Source organism: Taudactylus pleione, unplaced genomic scaffold, assembly GCF_031769625.1.
Source record: "Taudactylus pleione unplaced genomic scaffold, aTauple2 ptg001060l, whole genome shotgun sequence".
Lineage (NCBI taxonomy): Eukaryota > Metazoa > Chordata > Amphibia > Anura > Myobatrachidae > Taudactylus > Taudactylus pleione.
The window spans coordinates 1,919,129-1,942,673 of record NW_028285461.1 but is presented as its reverse complement, the minus strand read 5'-3'; the positions used below and the strand labels follow the sequence as shown (position 1 = coordinate 1,942,673).

Below are 23,545 nucleotides of genomic sequence, written 5' to 3'. Positions count from 1 at the left end.
GCTACAATTAGAACTATAATCAGGAGCCAGTACCTGGTAGCATTCACTGCAGGACCTTATCCATCCTGATCTATCCCATCATGCCGAATACAAAAGACAGACAGTGCATGCAATAGCCCTGCACGTCCCCTGTATGAGCCAGACCCCGGACCTCATACAATAACAACAATAGAAAGTAAAAGTGAAAGTGTTCATGAGGCAGGAAGTGACCTTCCTACTGGGAGGTGCTGGAGGGAGGGGAGGAGGCTCTGCTGCTGGTTAATGTCACATTGAGGGCGGCTTGCTGCTGGCTGTTCAGCTCTGTGCACAGTGGCTGTCTGCAAATTCATATCATAACCAGTTAATGAATGTCTTCCTGACACTATGGGCAGAAAGGTGACTCTGGCAACCTGCTCCCTTAACCAGTGGGCTCTGGATTTTGAAGGGAACCTGCACAGAATCTTACAGAGTAAGTGACTCCTGTTCTCCAAATAGCTGCTGGGCAGTATCACTGCTGGGTTACCTGTGATTGGCGAATGCTTAGAAAAAAAACACAGATGTGTAGAAGCAATTGTTTATTTATGAACAGTTTATATTGCGCACGCATATTCCGCAGCGCTGTACAGAGAATATTCGGACATTCATGTCAGTCCCTGCCCCAGTGGAGCTTACAGTCTATGGGCCTCATTCAGAGCGGATCGCAATTGCGATTGCAGCTGCGAAATCGTACGCAACGCAGCTGCGAAAATATGCTGACTGCCAGAGCTCAGCCAACATAGAGACGCACACTGCTGCCTTCTCACATCCGTAATACCTTGCAGTCCTGCTTATACATCGGTAACATCAACACACATCGGCCCGTTACGCAGCATTTACACCGGGTCTAACCAGCCGCAGACACTGCAAGTCTCGTAGCACTTAGTGAGTGCTCAAACTGCGTATGCCATCACAGTGGCTAATTTATGCACACCCATGAAACAGCGATCGAACGAACAGACACGCATGCTTTTTTCTGGCCACTCCCCCGTCACCACCCCCAAACGCTGACAGCCTGTCACTCACTCTGCAATGGATCCACTTGTGGATGCGTAAACGCGATGCGAAATCTGCACGCGCTCAGTGCGGCTCGTACACATGCGCAGTGGCATACAGTCACTCGACTGCGTCCGTAATCACTATTGCGTATGCTGCTGAATCAGGCCCGATGTTCCCTACCACATGTACACATGTACAGTTAATTTTTGTCGGGAGCCAATTAACTTACCAGTATATTTTTGGATTGTGGGAGGAAACTGGGATGCTCGTAGGAAACCCCACGCAAACACGGGGAGAATATATAAACTTTATTAACAAATTATATTAATTTATGGCGGTTGCGATATCCCACGTAAAATCGATGGGTGGCACAGCTTCCCGCTTGCTCACGCAGGCTTCCTCTGCTGCCCGCAACATTGCGTCTCAGAATCAGGCCTCTTTAGCTACAGTGTGCGCAGTGGGACAAATAGCAGATTCAGGAGTCTAGTTACTAAGCAGTGTTATGAGACAGAGTGAAAAGTGATAAGAAAGTGATAAGGTGCCAGCCAATCAGCTCCCAACTGCCATCTCACAGGCTGTGTTTGAAAAATGACAGTTGGGAGCCAATTGGCTGGCACCTTATCACAGACTTACTCTGTCTCCTAACACTGCTTAGTAAATAGACCCCACATTCCTTTATTACATCCGTTCTTCTGCTTTCAGGTATTGAGATCGCAAAAGAGAAAGGAGCTCGCTATCGTCTTGGTCCGGAACTAGAAATCTGGTGAGGCCATTATTATTGTGAGCTGTGTGGTGAATGTAACTTTGTCTGACCTGACTGCTGAGCCTGCAACCTGGGTACATCCTCCCCCTCCCAGGTGCCGATCACTAAGACAAGATCATCTGTTTGGCTGCAGGTCAAAGTTTCAATGTAACAAACGTACAACATAACAATACTATGCTTAGCTCACTTACTCACGTAATGATTACAGTGTAACAGATTTAGGCCCTCATTCAGACCCACTCGCGAGCGGCTGTCCGCTCGCAAGTGGGTCGATGGTCCGCGCTGCGCATGCGCACGACGGAGGGAGCTCCGTCGTGCTCATGCGCGAGACCCGACGAGCGAAGGACTTTCCTTCGCTCGTAGTGTCTCATCAAAGGGGGCGTGCTGTCGATGGTGACTGACAGCACGCCCCCTTTGGTGGGCATGCCGGGGGCGTGCCTGCCAGACGGAGGCGTTCCCAAGGGAACGCCTACCGTCTCAAGCCGGCCCCACTGACATCACTAGTGATGTCAGTGGGAGTGATTTTGGCTCTGATAGAGCCAAAATCACTCCTGGCCTTGCGGTTGAAAAACCCAACCGCAGGCTGTTGCTCGCAGTTTCGATGGTCGCGATGGTCAAGACCATCGCGACCATCATCCTGCACGCTCGTATATGCTGTGGGTGGTGACCCACAGCTATACGAGCGTCCAGGAGGACGCTACATATTTATGGAGGTGGGCCCTGATTCAGAGCGATCGCTCTGGTCAGAGCGTCCGGCTCTGAGTCAGGGCCTTAGTTATGTCGTTATGCAATAGGATGACATCCAGGACAGCACGTGAAAATGCAAAAATGTCCATGTGCTTTAAGGGTCCGGTGCAGAGATGAACGCAAGTCTGATGGCGGAGCATCTCTTGTGTGTTTCTGCTCTGCGCATGCTCCAGTGCCAAGCGTACGTAATGATGGGTGATACTGAGTTTTAAGTAGTCCATTTGCGATAAAGTGGCGTAACTGGGCAGTCTCATGCCGGTAATAATCATACTAGTCGCCGTGTACACATAGTGCCGGGCTAGTCACAATATACTGTACGTATCGAGGAGGTCTGACCACAGAGTACGTATAAGGGTGGTCCGGCTGCAGAGTACTTATGTAGTGGACGTTCTAGCACCCTGCACCTGTCACAACCCGTGCAGTTCCTCTTTCCTGCCTGGGGTGTCTCTCTCTGCTCTGGTACTTCTAGCACATTCTGGTTTGTAGCATCAGTTTGTCACATCTGCTGAGTGTGCTAGAAACACCAGAGTAGATAGCGACACCCTAGACAGGAAAGAGGAACTGCACGGGTTGAGACAGGTGCAGGGTGCTAGAATGAACACTACGTATAGGGGCTAGTCCCGCCACAGCCTATGTATAGGGGCATTTGTGTACATATAGGGACGGGACAGTCACAAATAGAGGAAGTCTGGCCGTATTCATATAGAGGCAGTCCGGCTGCAGAGTGTGTATAGGGTGATACGGCCACAATGTACGTGTAAGGGACCTGGCCGCAATACATGTATAGAGGAGGTCCGGCCGCAGAGTATGTTTAGGAGTGGTCTGGCCGCAATACATGTATAGAAGAGGTCCGGCTGCAGAGTATGTTTAGGAGTGGTCTGGCTGGTAATGTATGTATAGAGGAGGTCCGGCCGCAGAGTATGTTCAGGAGTGGTCTGGCTGGTAATGTATGTATAGAGGAGGTCTGGCCGCAGAGTACGTATAGGAGTGGTCTGGCTGGTAATGTATGTATAGAGGAGGTCCGGCTGCAGAGTACGTTTAGGAGCTATCTGGCTGGTAATGTATGTATAGAGGAGGTCCGGCTGCAGAGTATGTTTAGGAGTGGTCTGGCTGGTAATGTATGTATAGACGAGGTCTGGCCGCAGAGTATGTTTAGGAGCTATCTGGCTGGTAATGTATGTATAGACGAGGTCTGGCCGCAGAGTATGTTCAGGAGTGGTCTGGCTGGTAATGTATGTATAGAGGAGGTCTGGCCGAAGAGTACGTATAGGAGTGGTCTGGCTGGTAATGTATGTATAGAGGAGGTCCGGCTGCAGAGTATGTTTAGGAGTGGTCTGGCTGGTAATGTATGTATAGAGGAGGTCTGGCCGCAGAGTACGTATAGGAGTGGTCTGGCTGGTAATGTATGTATAGAGGAGGTCCGGCTGCAGAGTATGTTTAGGAGTGGTCTGGCTGGTAATGTATGTATAGAGGAGGTCCGGCTGCAGAGTATGTTTAGGAGCGGTCTGGCTGGTAATGTATGTATAGAGGAGGTCCGGCTGCAGAGTACGTTTAGGAGCTATCTGGCTGGTAATGTATGTATAGACGAGGTCCGGCTGCAGAGTATGTTTAGGAGTGGTCTGGCTGGTAATGTATGTATAGAGGAGGTCCGGCCGCAGAGTATGTTTAGGAGTGGTCTGGCTGGTAATGTATGTATAGAGGAGGTCCGGCTGCAGAGTATGTTTAGGAGTGGTCTGGCTGGTAATGTATGTAGAGAAGGAGGTCCGGCTGCAGAGTACGTTTAGGAGCTATCTGGCTGGTAATGTATGTATAGACGAGGTCCGGCTGCAGAGTATGTTTAGGAGTGGTCTGGCTGGTAATGTATGTGTAGAGGAGGTCCGGCTGCAGAGTATGTTTAGGAGTGGTCTGGCTGGTAATGTATGTATAGACGAGGTCCGGCTGCAGAGTATGTTTAGGAGTGGTCTGGCTGGTAATGTATGTATAGAGGAGGTCCGGCCGCAGAGTATGTTTAGGAGTGGTCTGGCTGGTAATGTATGTATAGAGGAGGTCCGGCCGCAGAGTATGTTTAGGAGTGGTCTGGCTGGTAATGTATGTATAGAGGAGGTCTGGCCGCAGAGTACGTATAGGAGTGGTCTGGCTGGTAATGTATGTATAGACGAGGTCTGGACGCAGAGTATGTTCAGGAGTGGTCTGGCTGGTAATGTATGTATAGAGGAGGTCTGGCCGCAGAGTACGTATAGGAGTGGTCTGGCTGGTAATGTATGTATAGAGGAGGTCCGGCCGCAGAGTATGTTCTGGAGTGGTCTGGCTGGTAATGTATGTATAGAGGAGGTCTGGCCGCAGAGTACGTATAGGAGTGGTCTGGCTGGTAATGTATGTATAGAGGAGGTCCGGCCGCAGAGTATGTTCTGGAGTGGTCTGGCTGGTAATGTATGTATAGAGGAGGTCTGGCCGCAGAGTACGTATAGGAGTGGTCTGGCTGGTAATGTATGTATAGAGGAGGTCTGGCCGCAGAGTACGTATAGAGGTGGTCTGGCTGGTAATGTTTGTATAGAGGAGGTCTGGCCGCAGAGTACGTATAGGAGTGGTCTGGCTGGTAATGTATGTATAGAGAAGGTCTGGCCGCAGAGTACGTATAGGAGTGGTCTGGCTGGTAATGTATGTATAGACGAGGTCTGGCCGCAGAGTATGTTCAGGAGTGGTCTGGCTGGTAATGTATGTATAGAGGAGGTCTGGCCGCAGAGTACGTATAGGAGTGGTCTGGCTGGTAATGTATGTATAGAGGACGTCCGGCCGCAGAGTATGTTCTGGAGTGGTCTGGCTGGTAATGTATGTATAGAGGAGGTCCGGCCGCAGAGTATGTTCTGGAGTGGTCTGGCTGGTAATGTATGTATAGAGGAGGTCCGGCCGCAGAGTATGTTTAGGAGTGGTCTGGCTGGTAATGTATGTATAGAGGAGGTCCGGCCGCAGAGTACGTATAGGAGTGGTCTGGCTGGTAATGTATGTATAGAGGAGGTCCGGCCGCAGAGTACGTATAAGAGTGGTCTGGCTGGTAATGTATGTATAGAGGAGGTCCGGCTGCAGAGTATGTTTAGGAGTGGTCTGGCTGGTAATGTATGTATAGAGGAGGTCCGGCCGCAGAGTATGTTTAGGAGTGGTCTGGCTGGTAATGTATGTATAGACGAGGTCCGGCTGCAGAGTATGTTTAGGAGTGGTCTGGCTGGTAATGTATGTATAGACGAGGTCCGGCTGCAGAGTATGTTTAGGAGTGGTCTGGCTGGTAATGTATGTATAGAGGAGGTCCGGCCGCAGAGTATGTTTAGGAGTGGTCTGGCTGGTAATGTATGTATAGAGGAGGTCCGGCCGCAGAGTACGTATAGGAGTGGTCTGGCTGGTAATGTATGTATAGAGGAGGTCCGGCCGCAGAGTACGTATAAGAGTGGTCTGGCTGGTAATGTATGTATAGAGGAGGTCCGGCTGCAGAGTATGTTTAGGAGTGGTCTGGCTGGTAATGTATGTATAGAGGAGGTCCGGCCGCAGAGTATGTTTAGAAGTGGTCTGGCTGGTAATGTATGTATAGACGAGGTCCGGCTGCAGAGTATGTTTAGGAGTGGTCTGGCTGGTAATGTATGTATAGAGGAGGTCCGGCTGCAGAGTATGTTTAGGAGTGGTCTGGCTGGTAATGTATGTATAGACGAGGTCCGGCTGCAGAGTATGTTTAGGAGTGGTCTGGCTGGTAATGTATGTATAGAGGAGGTCCGGCCGCAGAGTATGTTTAGGAGTGGTCTGGCTGGTAATGTATGTATAGAGGAGGTCCGGCCGCAGAGTACGTTTAGGAGTGGTCTGGCTGGTAATGTATGTATAGAGGAGGTCCGGCCGCAGAGTATGTTTAGGAGTGGTCTGGCTGGTAATGTATGTATAGAGGAGGTCCGGCTGCAGAGTATGTTTAGGAGTGGTCTGGCTGGTAATGTATGTATAGAGGAGGTCCGGCCGCAGAGTATGTTCTGGAGTGGTCTGGCTGGTAATGTATGTATAGACGAGGTCTGGCCGCAGAGTATGTTCTGGAGTGGTCTGGCTGGTAATGTATGTATAGAGGAGGTCTGGCCGCAGAGTACGTATAGGAGTGGTCTGGCTGGTAATGTATGTATAGAGGAGGTCCGGCCGCAGAGTATGTTTAGGAGTGGTCTGGCTGGTAATGTATGTATAGAGGAGGTCCGGCCGCAGAGTACGTATAGGGGTTGACCAGCTGCAGCATAAAACTCAACAAAGATGAAAATATAAACCATTAGTTCCATGCATTCAATGCAGGAGTAATTATGGACAACTTGCGTTCTTCCCTATATTGGCCCCCAAATGTGGTTTCCAAATTTGGAAACCACAAAGCAGGAAACACAGTGTGAATAAGCCCCTTGTATGTCCCAGCTACATCTGTTTGATAAATTACAGCGACAGGAGATATTTTATTGCTTATTACATGTAGTGATAGAAAATCAGCCTTATCCCCATCCCTACAGTAACAGCCAGGACTGCAGCTATGATTTGTTGTAACAATATTCTTTCCTAATCTAATAGCTCCATACGTCCTGTCTGTCACTTGTATTCCGTGACATAACACTGCAGGAGTACTCGTCCGCCTTGGTCAGATGCCTGGAATATGATGTATGCCTTATATAATTTGTTTTATACAGTGGATATGGCTGCTCCGATCATTTTTTTGAGTCGGATACGATTTTGCATTCCTTCCAAGTTCTGGCTAAACTCCTGGAATCTTCTGTAACAAGCGATATAATCTGTGATGTGGGGATGTGAGTATGCCGTAATAATATGATATATTCCTATACTGTTTACACATGTTACTAATTGTCACATTCTAAATAAAAACACTCTGCATTGTTCATTATATAAACCAGTGGTCCCCTCTTTTGATCTCCCCTTTCTAGCGCCATCCACATCAGCAGATTTGCACAAAACGGCAATTAAAATGTATTATTTCTATTATGTCCTTTATAACCTTATTGCCGGTTTTCTCCTGTAATCTAGTGTTCATTCTAGCACCCTGCATCTGTCACAACCTGTGTAATTCCTCTTTCCTGTCTGGATTGTTGCTGTCTGCTCTGGTGCTTCTAGCACACTCAGCTAATGCATCAAAGTGCTTAGATACAGACCAGAGTGTGCTAGAAGCACCAGAGCAGAGAGCGACACCTCAGGCAGGAAAGAGGAACTGCACGGATTGTGAGAGGTATGAATACTATTATCCACTCTGACGGTATACGTAAGAGCACTGTACTTGTACTTATTGTGAAAGCCTTCCTTTAGTAGACTAATTGAAGACTTGTTTTTTTTTTTTTTTACAGGCCGGTGATGCACAAAAATGTACGATACAACTGCCGGGTGATCTTTCTCAACAAGTAATCTACTTTTACTTTACATATTTTTGTTATTCTCTAGGGTGTTTGCACTATAGGAGAGTAACAACTTCACTGTTTACAGCAGATGCTTTAGGAACGTGCTATAACGGAGGTTATAACCCCATTATTATAGTGGTTTATAATATGGGAGTACTGCAAGAGATAATATTTCCTTTGACACCTTTGTGCAACATTGATGTAACTGTGCTTTGCCGTGCGTTGCCTTTGCGCCCCAGGAAGTACAGTGACAAACTGGTGAATTTCATGTAACTGACAGCCAATGGTTTGGGCACTATTGGCTCCCGGTTACTAGACCGTTCCAGTGCTAAGTTCGACTATAAGATTCGCTTGGGTACAAAATAAATTAGTTATTCCTGGTGGGGGTGACTTATAGAGAACGTGTGAAAACTGGGCTGTCCTTATGGCTGATCTGATGGGGTCCTGAAAAATGTAACCAATTGGTTAAATAAACTTGACTTTGTATCCAGTTTCTACTTTTCTTTTAATCACATAATCTGTTCATCTAGACCAGGGGATGAGGGATCTTTTTTTTTTCTGCCGATGGCCATTTTGATATATATAACATTATTCGCAGGCCTGGTGCAGGCCACGCCCCCTTGTGACATTGCACAAAGGACGGGGCCACACTCGCCAGTGATTACAGCAATGCCCGGAGCATCCTGAGGATGCTCCTGGGAGCTGTAAGGGCAGCGGAGTGACCGTCTGAAACGTCCGAAGGACACTCCAGCAGCACTGCTGCATAGATTCTGGCTGCAGGGTGCCATTGCAGGCACCCTGCTAGCAGATGAGGCTAGAAGAAAAAAGCTTTGAGGGCCAGACCAAATGATTCCGCGGGCCTTATACGGTCCCCGGGCCTGAGGTTCCCCATCCCTGACCTAAACTTACCCGGTGAGTCATGCCATGGTGCAGTATCAATTCCAAGCATATTTAGGGGTCCGTGTACCTGACAAGATCTATCTGGCTGCAGTTTGGAAAAAAAATGAGTTTGCTGTGTGAAGTGCTTAGAAAGTATTTGGTTGGATTCCTGTGTATACAGAGAACAGGTGCTTACTGATGGCCTTTCAGTAGTAGAACCGGGCACAGTAATGTGTTATATATAGCACCATAGTGTATCAGGGATGCCAAAGGTCTGCAGACCGGTGAGATTGCATCCATACAGCGGACTGCTGTTCACTTTACATGACTTAAAGGCTCTAATAGCCGGCCAGGTATCCGTATGATAAAGTAATTAACATCATGTGGTTGATTCGTTTGTAGAAACGCCAGGAAAGGCTCACTAACTTGCCCCCATTGTGCCCCGAAATTGTGTATTTCTGCTCACAGCCCCATACACAGATACACAATCTCAGGGTTACCATGTGCAGCTTATGGGCGGGCCTGCGGCTTTGCCCGCATTTGAATCGATCCCAATGACAGATATTTTTATTTTATATTGCGATAAGAAGGGTACAGTTAGATCTGAGTCATAGAATAGGAGTTCAAAGACAACCAAATATCATAACAATATTTTTTCATTTTCGTTGATTAACCCTTTAGGAAAATTATTTGATTTTCGAAGTTCATTTACAGTAAAAATATTTAAACTTTTTTTTTTTTAGAAAAATTCTTCTAATCCGTCCGAAAATGGTCATGGCCAATGGCGGAAATTACAGGGAACTGCGCTGGTTTACGCCATGGAATAAATTAAGGTGAAGTCAACTAGGAATTTGTATGATGACCGCTGATGCAGCAATGTGTATAACCCTTGTCCATGTCCTGCTGTGTCCTGTACTGTAAGACACTTTGTTCTTGTTTTGTTCATACTGTTTATGTACTATGTAAGGTGCTGCGGACCCCTTGTGGCTATATAAATAAAGGATAATGGTAACACTAATATTAATAGTATAGTAGTCATATTCAAAATATGTTCATATTATAAGTAAGAATGCAATATAGCATGCCAAATAAGAGCACAATAAGAACAGCAACTGAGATTTTGGGATTATTTCGATGGATTGGTAACATAAAATATATGCACATTATACCAAATCTTTAATGTTTTCCTTTGAGTATGCACATTTATTTGACTTTAATCATTACTTTATAAGCCCCTGATTTCTAATCTATGGTAATTTACTGTACATGAATAAACAATAAATCTATGGGCCTGATTCAGACCTGCTCGCAAGCGCCATGCGAGCGTGCGAGCCCCGGAGCGAGTGAGACCTTCACTCGCTCCGGAGCTCGCAGCAAAACGGGGCGGCTCTCGATGTTGATCGATAGCTCGCCCCATTTTGTAAGCGGGTTGGGGGGTGGCTGAACAAACGGAGGCGTTCCCGAAGGAACGCCTGCCGTTTGTGGGTGGCTCTACTGACATCATTCGTGATGTCAGTAGTAGACTTACAGCTCTATTAGAGCAGGAAGTCCACTTGGCATTGTGAGTGCTGAGACCCTACCACAAGGGTCTCCTCGCAATGCCGATGGTTGCGATAATCGCGACCATCGCCAGGCCGCTCGCACAGTTGTGGGTGGTCACCCACAGCTGTGGGAGCGGCCTGGAGGCCGGAATTAAAAATAAAAATAAAAATAGGGACGCCCTGATTCAGAGCGAGCGCACGCAAATAGCATGCGCCTCTTAATCAGGCCCTATAGCCATTAAAATACTATACTCGTATATCATGGTGATTAAGGGCCTAATTCATATTTGTATGTAAACCCGATGGTTTAAGTACAGATACGATGTTGGGGGGGTCTGCGTATGTGCAGAACGGGTCTTGCGATATTGCTCGCAGCTCCTGTCAGTCACAGCATAATTAACCTGCTGCAGTGTGTGGGAGGGTGGCACCCGGCACCGTTCTATAAAATGGGCGCGTGTTGCCCCTGTTTTGAAGGCATGATGGATCCAGGGTCGGCTTCGTTGGACGCAGACTTCCTGGACCCTGGTGTCCGGATTCTATGACCAGTTTGAGTAAGCTTCAGCTTACGCAGGCTGGACGGTGCCTGAAACCATTGCGAATCATGACTAATGGTCGCAATGGTGATCAGAGACTGCGTCTTCACACGCAGCACTCGGACCTTGCAAATGCTAAGAGGAGGTGTCTATCCTGTTGCATTTGAATTTTAATTCCTTGCGGCTATCAATTCCTTGCAAACATTATTCAGGCCCTAATCTCCACATTGTGTGGTGTTGGCAATATAGAGGGCCTGATTCACTGCCTACAGTAATCTACCTGTATGACTTAAAAGCATGCGCAGATAGCAGATTACTCCTTAACTGTATATACTGTATAAAATATGGTAAATATTAATTTCTTCTTCCTCCACTAGGGGGCACAGGGATGACTCTGGGTATAGCCTAGAGAGGAGAGTCTGGCACCAAACAGTTAATGAAATTACCCACAAGCCCAGGCTCCCTCACCTCTATACCCTGCTCCCAGCCACTGGACCTTAGTTTGAGTTGGTGCCGGCAGGAGCTGGGCATCTGACGTGTAATTTGTTCAATTTCGGTTCATCTGCGATCACTGTACCAGGCAAATCCAGTAATAGTGGGGATTAGTTGTTGCCAACTTTACTTCCTGAGTTATCAAATCCAATTCCATTTGGTATGAATTGAATTGTTTAAAACACTGTTGGTCGAGCAATCCATGCAAGCTTGGACCAGATTGGACTAATAGAGCCTAATTAGCTGCCACCCATGTGACAAAGACTAAAACTTGTGGCTGTTGACTTTGCTCTGCAAAGCCAAAACAATGATTGACTTAAATGGACTGGTTGGTTTCTTTGGGACAGAGCAAACTATTTAGATGGCCACCCACACACGTAGTGCATCGGTGGGTGTCCTTCTCTGAGACGCCTAACACTACCTGCAGTCAGCCCCTGAGATCAGGGATGTATGGTGCTGTCAGATCTACCTGGCTTAACTCTTTCTACGTCTCCGAGTAGCATTGCATTGTATATGGTATATGATAGGATCGGCCTGGGCTCTGGTCATTCTGTATACAGGTCATGTCTACAAAGCCGGGAGATGGACTCTCACTTCTGGCAATACTGACCGTGCTCCTCTCTGCTATTTGTCAGTAAGGCTGGGCTGGTAAATCTGATGGGAGAATTGGAGGATGATGGGGGATTGGCTAGCTAAATAGCAGAGATTGCCCAATAGATGTGACTGACAACTTGCTAAATCCTGTATCTGGTCATTTATCTTATTGTACCAATGTTGTTTTGTGATTTTAGAGAAATTGAGGACCATTTTCTTCCAGGAATAATTCGGACGATCACTGGACAGGTGTGTATGTTTCCTTGCTACCAGACTTGCCTAATAATGACCATACACGCACTGATCCTGTCAGTCGTCCCAAGCACTGAGCTGCAGGGTCCATTTCCCAACTCTCAGCGCAGGTTTTTGGACAAACCCCAGCATTCAGCATTCAGGCCAAGTCTTTAAGGTATATGGGATCTTGGCAGTGTGATTGGTAGATACCTACAGAAGAACCAAGTGGACTATTCTTGGGTATTTTGTTATCATGGGGTCCTACACATATTTGGGTTAGATTGCAGATACAGCTGCTTTATTGCTCAATGTAAAAGTTGCATATATGTAGCATTATGGCAGTGACACCTAAAGGCTCACAGTAGGTACTACACTCCATCAAATAAAATGTTTTCAGACGTTTCCATAACTTTTAATGACATAGAGATCATCAGATAAATCTTCAATATTACAGTGTGATAATGCATACAAGCTGCCAGTAGGAATGAACACAAGGAAATAACTAAACAAGTAACTAAGAGGATGAAAAAGAGAAAAGCACTCTGTACATTTATTTGTATTACTAGCTGTTTATTCCCTTGTAGGATACAGTTCCGTTTGGTGATGCAGTTTTAGCAACTAAAGACACCTGCATAGGCTCAGAAATATGCGAAGAGTTGTGGGCGCCAAACAGGTAATGTTAGAAAGTCACGCCAGCCGTATGGAAGGGTTAGATACAGTGTTTATGTTATAAACCTAAAAATCCAACAGTATGTAATTAGGACTCACATTATACTGCATCTCTGGTTTACAGAATCCCAAAACCTAAAATAGAAGATGCCATAATTCTCCTCTCCAATATTTAACAGATCCCCTATCTTGTCATATTTAGCGTTCTGTTTACACTGGCTGTGTAGATTAGTGTCAGCAGTTCTGTGTTATCTGTGATCTTCTTCCTGAAAAGGAGTCTCATTGACAAGACATCTTCTGTGCATAGGGAAAAATATTCCCCCACAATCACAGCTAGAGATGAGCAACATGTTCACAACTGTGCTGCAAAAACATTCTCCTTGCACGAATTTTGGCTGAAAAATGTAACCAGTCCTACCGCTTTAGTGTATTTAGCAGGTGGTAGTGGTGACCATAATGTTCCACCCTTGTGGATTCACTGGGAAGTACATAGGGGAGGGGCATTGACAGCTCACCTGCCTTTGTGTATCAGCTCAGCAGGACTAATAAACGAGAGCAGAGTGGGACCGCTGAAGATTTCAGGGGACCAAGCAGATCAGGGGAACTTTTTTTTTAGGGGAAGACAGCAGACAGGATGCTACAGTATGTACAGATGTTTTCACATACATTTTTTGCTCTGTGCGTTACAAGTCCCCTTACACATGACGCTTTAGTGCTTGTGACTCGTCTTTTTGTGTTCATTTTCCCTTTAAATGTCTCTTATTGATACAGGGATGTGATGCACAAGCTGCTTCTGCTGATTAAAATGATATGCGGCATGCCTATGTTCTGTGTGTGACTGCAGGTGTATCTGCATGCGTAACGCTAAGTTACTGTGTCAGCGGCCATCACACTGTAACGTAGCAATGAATGCATATACACCCTCAGTCTCTCACAGAATATAGGCATGCCGCATATCATTTAAGCTGACTGTGCATCCTATTTTCATTGCTGTGTGAATAAAATGCATTTGAAGGTAAAAAGTTGCAGGAAAAGACGCTCGGCGCTACCGAGTCACGCCACGGCATGGCGCAACTAGAAAAGCTGTTTAATGCGCAAGGAGACTAGATGTATGTGGACACATCTGTTGTACCATCTAAGAAATAGTTGGTACCACAGGTAGATGGGTAAAGTTTATTTGAAGTGGAGAGGGACATGGCTGCTTTACCTTCCAGACCTGGAGGTATGTGGTTGCACAGTCCATAAATACATGGAGCTCTGAGTATATAGTACGTTGCTAAACCTAGATCACTGTCCACTTATCCCTCAGTCCCCACATTGACATGGGCCTGGATGGTGTGGAGATATTCACCAACGCCTCCGGGAGCCACCATGAGCTGAGGAAAGCTCACTTAAGAGTCGACCTGGTGAAATCTACAACTACAAAGGTAAAGACTTCGCTGTGTGTTGTACAGATCCATAAACTCATTCTCATGTGTGTGTTTCTCAAAGATTAGTGATCGATAGACTGGATAATGTAGGTATAATCCTCTGGTGAGGGGGTTATTTTGGGCTGCAAACTATAAATTGTAGTTTCTTAAGATTAGTACATCTGGTAATATAGAGCATAGATGCGTCCATCGCCAAAATGCAGCCGTTACCATCATCATCATCATCATCACTGAAGATGACACCAGGTCTATAGGACGTGGAAGATAAGTGCCATAAACAGACTATGCTAAAGATACATGCAAGTTAAAATTGAATGCATTTCTAGGGGGAGTAGATTGACCTCTGTCTCCATGCCCCCCTACTGTACTAGACTTACACGTGGCAGCCCCTTATCCTCCTCTTCACGCCCGATGGTCCGCAAGTCTGGTACATTTAACTCAAAATTCACCTGGGTGCGCACAACGGAAATGCAGAACTCTAACTCAGGCCCTCAGTGACTATAGTGAGGGGACGGTCACGGATCTAATACACCACTGTACAGGTGCTGCTATCTGGGAAAAGAGACTTATGTTCTATCCTAATAAGCTTATTTCTCTTTTTGGTGCATCGTTTTTTAGAATGGCGGGATCTATCTCCTCTCCAACCTCAGGGGCTGCGACAGCGATCGGCTGTATTTTGATGGCTGCGCAATGATATCGATCAATGGAGATATTGTAGCGCAGGGCTCACAGTTTTCACTTGATAATGTGGTAAGGTTACAACCAACACTTCTGTCTGTCTGTCTGTCTGTGTGTCCATATGTGCTCCGTTAACAGGCTAAATTCACTTTTGTCATGTGACTCCATTAGTCTTCTACTGTGGAATCAGTGGCGTATCTATGATGGGTGCAGTGTGTGCCGGCCCCCGGGTCCAGGGGGGCCCCGCACCACACACACTGCACCCATATTATTTTAGACTTACCTGTCCGTGGTCCCACGTCGGGTGTCTGCGCTGCTCAGAACACCAGAAAATGGCCGCCACGGCCATTTTCCGGTGTTCTGCGCAAATGCAGTAGACTCTGGGCACACTCTAGTGCCCAAGTCTACTAAGGCTCCGGTGGCTGGCCAGCTGCGTCATTCGGCTGCCGGCCATCGGGGAGAGAGGAGGGGCCCCACACGGGGAGTGCACACGGGCCCCCTCCTCTCTTAAGACCCCCCTGTGTGGAATATAGAATTCATTGAAGAAAAACTGTAGATAAATTTAAAGCAGGACTTCCGAAACTCTGTCCTCAAGGAGCAACGACAGTCCAGGTTTTAAAGATCTCCATACTTGTGCACAGATGGTATAATAACACTGACTGAGGAACTAATTAAATCACCTGTGCTTAAGCATGGATATCCTTAAAGCCTGGACTGTAAAGGCTCCCGTACACGGCACGATATACGTGCCGATCCGTGCCGTGGGCACGATATCGAACCTGATATCGTGCTGCGCGCTTCCGCGGGTTCATACATCACATCCCCGGATCTTTCTGCAAAACCGTCTGATCTGGGAAGCGATGTACGATCCCATTCAGATGAAGGTCTGCGGGAACCGCAGGATTGCCGACGGTGACAGCACGATCCGTCTGCCGACAGATCGGCAGTCGCCCTACACGGTGCATCGCACCGTGTATGGGCACCTTTAGGGTGCTTTGAGGACCGATTTGGGAACCCCTGATTTAAAGAAAAAAGAAACCAAAAGCGTATACTAGCCAGTACTTTTAGCTTCTTGTCTTTATCAGCTGGTAATAATAATAATAATAATAATAATTGCTTAAAGGAACATAACTGATAAAACATTACTGGTTACAGCTTGACCTATATGGGTTTCTTGTTGTAGTGTAAAGCTGACATACTGGGACGGGCTGCGTAGAATATGTGATTTTGCACTGCGCAAGTTCAGAAAACGGATGCACATAAATGCGCCTATGGAGACCTGTGCGCATATTAAGCTGCTCGCGATCGGAGAGCAGGGAAGGGGCATACTCACGTAGGCAAAGCTCAATGAGGGCACAGATGCAGGTCATGCTGACCAGCACATACAGCGGGCCGGATTATGAATTGCAGGGAATCTACACGTAGTTAAGTGATTTTTTTTTTCTGTTTATTATTATTATTTATGTTTAATTTTTTTTCAACTACGTATGGGCAAAAATTTCAGGAAGCACCTATGGTGCTTGCGTTACACAGGGTGGTGACTCAAACGCAGGTGACTGCGGCGTGTCTCTGCCTGTGACTGCAATCGCGTATGCAGTAACTATGGTTCTGGCATCTCAGTTCTGGCGGGCACAGAAGGCAGATTATCGACTGCGTTGCTGCGTCCTTGTATGCCGTCGGTTGGATCTGCGAAGCGTCTCAGTCCTTGCACAGATGTACACAAGAGAAGGCGGTTTTGTAGCGACATTTGCATAACCTTGCAGACGGGCGAGTGACCATAGACGCTGCTGCGTGCGATTTTACGTGTGGCACCAGTACGTGCCTATGCGCCTGTTCTGTGGGGCATCTTTTGCTTCTGCTATAGGCAGCTGGTAGTACACACTGATTATGATGACTTGTGGCAAACTAGGGGCATATGCTGGCCATTTAGACGTGTAGAATGTGGCATATGTGCGGGTATACGCTGTTCTCACATACTCTTCTTATGAGTAATATACACCCATTATGCATCAGCCCCTCTATATGGGAGGGAAATAAAGAATTTAACATTTTATGCTCATGTTATTATTATAGGCCGATATCCAACCTAACTAATGTCACTGACTGATGGCGAGTTCTCATGATGCAGCCGCCCCCACCTTCTGTACACTGTAAGGTCTATGAGAGGGATAACACAATACTCTGGAGTCTATTCACTAAGCCTTGGAGAGAAGTAAAGTACCAACCAATCAGCTCCTAACTCATATTTCAACACACAGCCTGTAACTTGACAGGAGCTGATTGGTTTGTACTTTATCGATCTCCAAGACTTAGGGCCTGATTCAGACCCACTCGCGAGCGGCTGTCCGCTCGCAAGTGGGTCGATGGTCTGCACTGCGCATGCGCACGACGGAGGGAGCTCCGTCGTGCGCATGCGCGAGACGCGACGAGCGAAGGACTTTCCTTCGCTCGTAGTGTCTGATCAAAGGGGCCGTGCTGTCGATGTTGATTGACAGCACGCCCACTTTGGCGGGCGTGCCGGGGGCGTGCCTCCCAGACGGAGGCGTTCCCAAGGGAACGCCTACCGTCAGAAGCCGGCCCCACTGACACTAGTGATGTCAGTGGGAGTGATTTTGGCTCTGATAGAGCCAAAATCACTCCTGGCCTTGCGGTTGAGAAACTCAACCGCAGGCTTCTGCCCGCAGTGGCGATGGTCGCAATGGTCAAGACCATCGCGACCATCATCCTGCACACTCGTATATATGCTGTGGGTGGTGACCCACAGCTATACGAGCGTCCAGGAGGACACTCCATATTTATGGAGGTGGGCCCTGATTCAGAGCGAGCGTTCTGGTCAGAGCGTCCGGCTCTGAATCAGGGCCTTAGTGACTAGACCCTTCTGTAGGATTCATTATCCTCAACTTTATTCCTAGTTTTTTTCTCAACTCAAATGTAATGGAAAGTTTTTATTATCTCCCTCAGGAAGTTCTCACGGCCACGTTAGACTTGGAAGATGTCCGCAGTTACAGGGCTCACACGTCATCGCGGTGTATTTCCGTAAGTAAAGAACTCATTTGCATTGCTTATCCAGAATATAGGCAGCAATTCATTCATGTATATGGGGTATCCCTAATTCCCTATCGCAGGGGAAGAAAGACGCTTGTGGCTGGGAGGAATGTTTGTCGGGGTGTTTTAGCAGCATATTCCACTCCTAGCCACTCTCACTGCAGCCAGTGTCAGTGGCGCGGCCTGCAGTTATGGAGGTGCCAGTGCAAAACGTGTCCGACTGCAAAGTGTTGTCAGAATTTGGTTGGGAAACTTGTTAACATCCACCGCACTCCCCAGACCTGGCACCGAGTGATTTTCATCTGTTTCCAGCACTCAAAGAACATTTGGGCGGCAAAAGTTTCTATAGCGATGATGAGGTCAAGACTGAGGTGAAATCGTGGCACCGATCCACGGACACGTTTTTCTACACTACTGTAGAAAAAATGGTGTCACAAGTGTTTAAATCTAAGAGGGAGATTCAATTAGCCCTGATAAATTATCTGGGGTGAAAAAGCACCCAAGGCTATTCAGTTAGGTTGCCTTTTTCTCCCGATACCTGTGTTAACGCCTGTTAAATGAACGCGTTAACACTGTTTATGGGCGTTAAGACACAGAATCCATGTAATGTACACAAATCTGTGCAATAACGCTCTGTTATCACCTGATAACAGAGCAGTTATTGGGGATTTATTTTCAGGTCTCATAAGTGGGGCTAATTGAATAGCCCGCCGATGATTAGCCCATGGTAAATTACCGCGTCTAATTGAATCTCCCCTTTAATGGTGATTGTGTTGAGAAGTATCTTAAAGGTAAATAAAATAAGTGATTGTCCTATCATTTTTCTTTCCTGTGATAAAGAAACTTTTTGGGATACACCTTGCAATCTCCTAGATTTTACCATTCACCTTAACTGTGACCTTGCTTTGAGTATATGGTTTATTGATTGCAAATTAGTCTTTCAAAAGTTTTAATACCAGATACGACTGTGTATTCTCTATAAATCCTAGTAGCTACTAGGGAACTATGGAAGGGGATTTTAACTTATGAGCCTAGGGGGTAAATTTACTAAAGTGAGAGTTTATAGAAGTGAGTTTTAGAAGTGATGTTGCCCATAGCAACCAATCAGATTCTAGCTATTATCTTCTAGAAGGTGCTAGTTAAATGTTAAGTAGAATCTGATTGGTTGCTAAGGGCAACATCTCTTCTAAAACTCACTTCTACAAATTCTCACTTTAGTTAATTTACCCCTTGGTCTAAATTTACAAACTGCAAGCAGTTGTGTCAGCTCTGTGTATTCTTACAGGAAAGGGCAGACGTACACTAAAATAATCAGCGAGTTAGCTGAATTCTGACGATATCTGAAAATTGTCCCCTCCCCTTGTATATAATAATTTGTGTCATTGTTATAGGCAAGCAGAGTGCCCCCCTTCCACCGAGTACGTGTGGACTTCTCCCTGTCCTCATTAATAAATGATGTGTACACCCTCACTTCTGAGCCGGTCCAATGGAAATACCACAGCCCTGAGGAGGAAATTAGGTACAGAAAACTAAGACGTTTAAACTGCATGTTTTTAAATTGTTGTAATCCCATTCATTTAAAAATCTGCCGCAGAATGGGGCATTTGTTTTGTGGGCTGAGACAATGATTAACACAATAAGGCTCATTAATAATTGAAGCAGTGCTGGAACAAGCTGAGACCTGACCGGGCAGTAGCCTGATTTTATGGGGCACTGACATTACTGGCAGAAGTGCCTCAATGATGACACTGCTGCTAGCCAATGGATGGCTGCGTAGTAATTTACTCAGCTCATTAATGGACGAAAGCTCTGTGGGTCAGGGACCGCTTTACTGTCTTTCTTAAGGATTAAATTAAAGCACTTGGGCACTCTGGACCTCATTCAGAGTCGGTCGAAGCGGCCGCACGGTCGTACAGAAAAAGGGGCCGGATATTCAAATGATTCCCTCGCAAGTTGCGTCCCTAAGTTCGGATCGGTAGTTGGCTGACCAAGGGGAGGAAGCGGTCGGAAGACAAAAAAATATGCCCCCTTCTCGTACGCATTGCACGTCATCTCCAGGCATATAAGGATTAATCGAGACCATCGGGAACCATCGGCACTGGTCGTAGAGCTTAAGGTTGACCATACTCTCTCTTAAGCTCTACAATCATGTCAGTGTAAAAACCTCCCATGTCACATGTGCCATGACGCTACTTTGTTAATTATGCACTCCCATAAAACGCCGTTCGCATAATGAGGCACGCCTGCGTTCAGATCTCCACTCCCCCGTTTTCAAGCACCTCCCCCTGTTACCACCCACAAATGCCTCCATCTGTCACTCAAACTACCGACCTGGCTGTGTTCAAGGAGAGAGAAATTTCTGATCGTAGCGGCTAGTTTGCGCACGCGCATTGCGAACTTTACACTGCGCAGTATAGCGAACATCGGTGGCGTACGACCGTGCGGCCACTTCGACCGACTCTGAATGAGGTCCTCTGTGTACTGAGCGCTCGCTCTGAATCAGGGCCGTTTTTTTTTTTCGCATAGCTTAGGGTGACCACCCACTGCTATAGCAAGCAGCCAGGAAGATGGTCGCGATGGTCTTGACCATCGCGACCATCGGACTTGCGACGAGACCCTTGTGGTAGGGTCTCGTTGCCGCAGGCCCCAGAGAGATTTCGGCTTTAACAGAGCCGAAATCTCTCCCACTGACATCACTCGTGATGTCAGTGGGGCCGGCCCCAAACGGAGGCGTTCACATGGGAACTCCTCCGTTTGGGCAGCCACTCCCCCGGCCCGCCCACCAAAGGGGGCGTGCTGTCACTCAACATCGACAGCATGCCCCCTTTGGTACGAGACCCGCTATCCGGGTCTCGCGCATGCGCTCGACTGAGCCGGCTCCTTCATGCGCTCTGGGCCACCATCGACCCGGTTACGAGCGCTCAGCGCTTGCGACTGGGTCTGAATCAGGCCCTAAATCTGGAAAATTATGCTTAACGTAGATGATCATGACATGTCGCAGTGTATGGCTCAGTTTTCACGGCAACGCTTGTTGTTGCAGCTTAGGACCTGCGTGCTGGCTGTGGGACTATTTACGACGTAGTAAGCAGGTAATTTTTTTTATTATTATTTATTTTTATTTTTTTGTAGTTTTTGTTTAAAAGTTGCTTAAATCTCCCATCTTTAGATTAAGCTGGTACTGTGATCCTGCTGCTGGTATTTCCTGACTAATGCCATGAGCTCCAGTATGCAAATAAGTGGGAGGAGTCTAATTCAGTATCATTTTATTAGCATAATATAGGAAACGGGGCTGTGATAAAGTGTTTCGTGAAGAACTTAAACATGTTGAATACAGAAGCTACTGTCTGCATTTCTTTAGTACCAGTCATTGAAATTAATGATAAAATAAATTTATATTTTAAAGACTTAAGTAAAGGATTACAGTATGCGGGCGAGACTGGTCCACTTTCCCCTGCTCATGGGGGAGATCTATCAAGCCTTGGAGAGATCTACAGTGGAAAAGTTGCCTAATGCAACCAATCGGCTTCTAGCTGTCATTTATCTAGCACAGTCTTTGTAATGATAGACGCTGTTTGGTAGCTTTGGGCATTTCTCAACTTTATCTCTCACCAAGGTTTGATACAGTTCCCCCCATATGAGAGACTTATGCAAGTGTCATTAGCACTGATCCAGATACCCAGGTCTCATCTGTGTAACCTTGTAGATTAATTAAACCTTATTGTACCTAACAGCGTCTCCTCAGTCTACACCAGGTTACATATGGCTAATGTTGTGTTACAGGGGGGATTCCTCCTTCCTCTGAGCGGAGGGGTGGACAGCTCGGCAGTAGCCTGTATCGTGTATTCCATGTGTCGCCTAGTGTGCCAGGCTGTGGCAGAGGGCAGTAAGTGAGATCTATTACTATCTCCCTAGAACCCTAATGGTAATTCTGAATTATTTCTTTAATTTATATTGTCTTTGTATAGGGAAAAGGGGATGAGGATATCCTAAGTACTGGTGGGACTACTGACAGAATCACTTGTATAGTAGATGTATTCCAAAATAAGTATACTATGTGGGTCAAAATCCCAAGAAGTCTCTCTATGGAGGTGCACCTCAAGAGTTGTATTATATGAGAAGACAAAGAAAGAGAAGGATACTCTCTTTTTGTGGGGCACTCAAACTACTATAATATATATGAAACTTAGCTTTTAATATGTATGCTATTAAAATAATGAAATAATGTGACAAACATCTATACGTGAACACTGAAAAAACAAAACAAACACAAAGTGTAGTCTGGGCCACAGTGGGTCCAGTTATGAGTGACTGATAAGAGATAGGAAAAAAAGTTTTTTATATATCCGATCTCTAAATCCCAATATGGGTCAGACACAAAAATTATGACACTGTGGTCAAAAAGGCGAAAATATGTACAGTCAGGTCCATAAATATTGGGACATTGACAGAATTTTCAGATTTTGTCCTCTATTCACCACCACAATGGTTTTGAAATGAAACAAACAAGATGTGCTTTAACTGCAGACTTTCAGATTTAATTTGAGGGTAATTACATCCAAATCGGGTGAACGGTGTAGGAATTACAACGGGATTTTGACGCAGGTCATTAGACACTTTCCGGGATTGAACAGTCTGGATGCCGACGGTAGATCCCAACTGTTACCCAGCAGGCTATATTACTGAAATATTATTGCTGCAATTATAAAGTTAAAACTGTAACACCAGCAATATACTCTTCCACATAGCCCTAGATATCAAGATAAAGTAAGGCTTCTCCAGTTGTGTTAGAAGCAGGCTTTTCTACTTTTTACTGATGCCCCATGGCATTACGGGGTGTGGGTCTGAGATGACGCAATTCACAGCCTATCACGTCACCACAGCCCCGCCCACATAACTGATGGGGTGGCTATGATCCGAGAGGGTTGTCTGCTTTCCCCAGGGCTTAGGATAACTCCCCCTAGTTTCCAGTCTCCAGGAATATCCAGGGGTGTAGGTAAGAATGGTTAGATGGCCGTAACAAGTGATCTCTCTGACAGGTCCCTGCCGTTTTTGTATGCTGCGCTGACCATCATATTGTCTTCAGAATTAGTAAGATCGAAATAGAATATTCTTAAAAACGCTTTGTTTCACACTTGTTTTATCCATGTAGAGGCATTGAGGCAGATTCAGAGCTGTGCGCAAGTCCATTGTGCGTAGTTATGAGGTTTTTGTTATAACGCATGCGTCCGAGAATAGCTCAACTTTACAACTTTAAGAAACAACAGACAATTGAGACTAATGCGCATGTAAGATGCATCTCTACTTGCAGATCAAGTTGGTGTAACTGGGCGACAAGATTTACGGGTGTGGATTGAAAGATCTATAGTAAAAAGGTAGACAATGTCTAGATAGACACCAGAAGTTAGACAGTCAATAGGTCAACAGGTACAAATGGTCGACAGGGTTAAAAGGTCGACAGAAAAATGGTCAACACATGTTGTTTTTTCCTAAATCTAATCTTCACCCTAACCCTCCCCTTGGT

The 23,545-nt window shown here is 46.3% G+C and overlaps 1 protein-coding gene across 1 annotated transcript in view; it reads left to right on the top strand.

Annotated features, from left to right (window-relative positions):
- Positions 1 to 232: 232 nt before the first annotated feature.
- The window catches only part of NADSYN1 (NAD synthetase 1), a 40,776-nt gene continuing 17,463 nt past the window's right edge, over positions 233 to 23,545 (top strand). Inside the window, exons 1-13 of the mRNA XM_088461474.1 lie at positions 233 to 448; positions 1,717 to 1,777; positions 7,213 to 7,329; positions 7,879 to 7,932; positions 9,552 to 9,641; positions 12,166 to 12,217; positions 12,787 to 12,875; positions 14,181 to 14,298; positions 14,920 to 15,051; positions 17,941 to 18,015; positions 19,416 to 19,543; positions 21,065 to 21,113; positions 21,805 to 21,907. Coding sequence (XP_088317600.1) covers positions 364 to 448; positions 1,717 to 1,777; positions 7,213 to 7,329; positions 7,879 to 7,932; positions 9,552 to 9,641; positions 12,166 to 12,217; positions 12,787 to 12,875; positions 14,181 to 14,298; positions 14,920 to 15,051; positions 17,941 to 18,015; positions 19,416 to 19,543; positions 21,065 to 21,113; positions 21,805 to 21,907 — 1,153 coding nt within the window. The 5' untranslated portion in view covers positions 233 to 363. The remainder of the gene's footprint in view (positions 449 to 1,716; positions 1,778 to 7,212; positions 7,330 to 7,878; positions 7,933 to 9,551; positions 9,642 to 12,165; positions 12,218 to 12,786; positions 12,876 to 14,180; positions 14,299 to 14,919; positions 15,052 to 17,940; positions 18,016 to 19,415; positions 19,544 to 21,064; positions 21,114 to 21,804; positions 21,908 to 23,545) is intronic.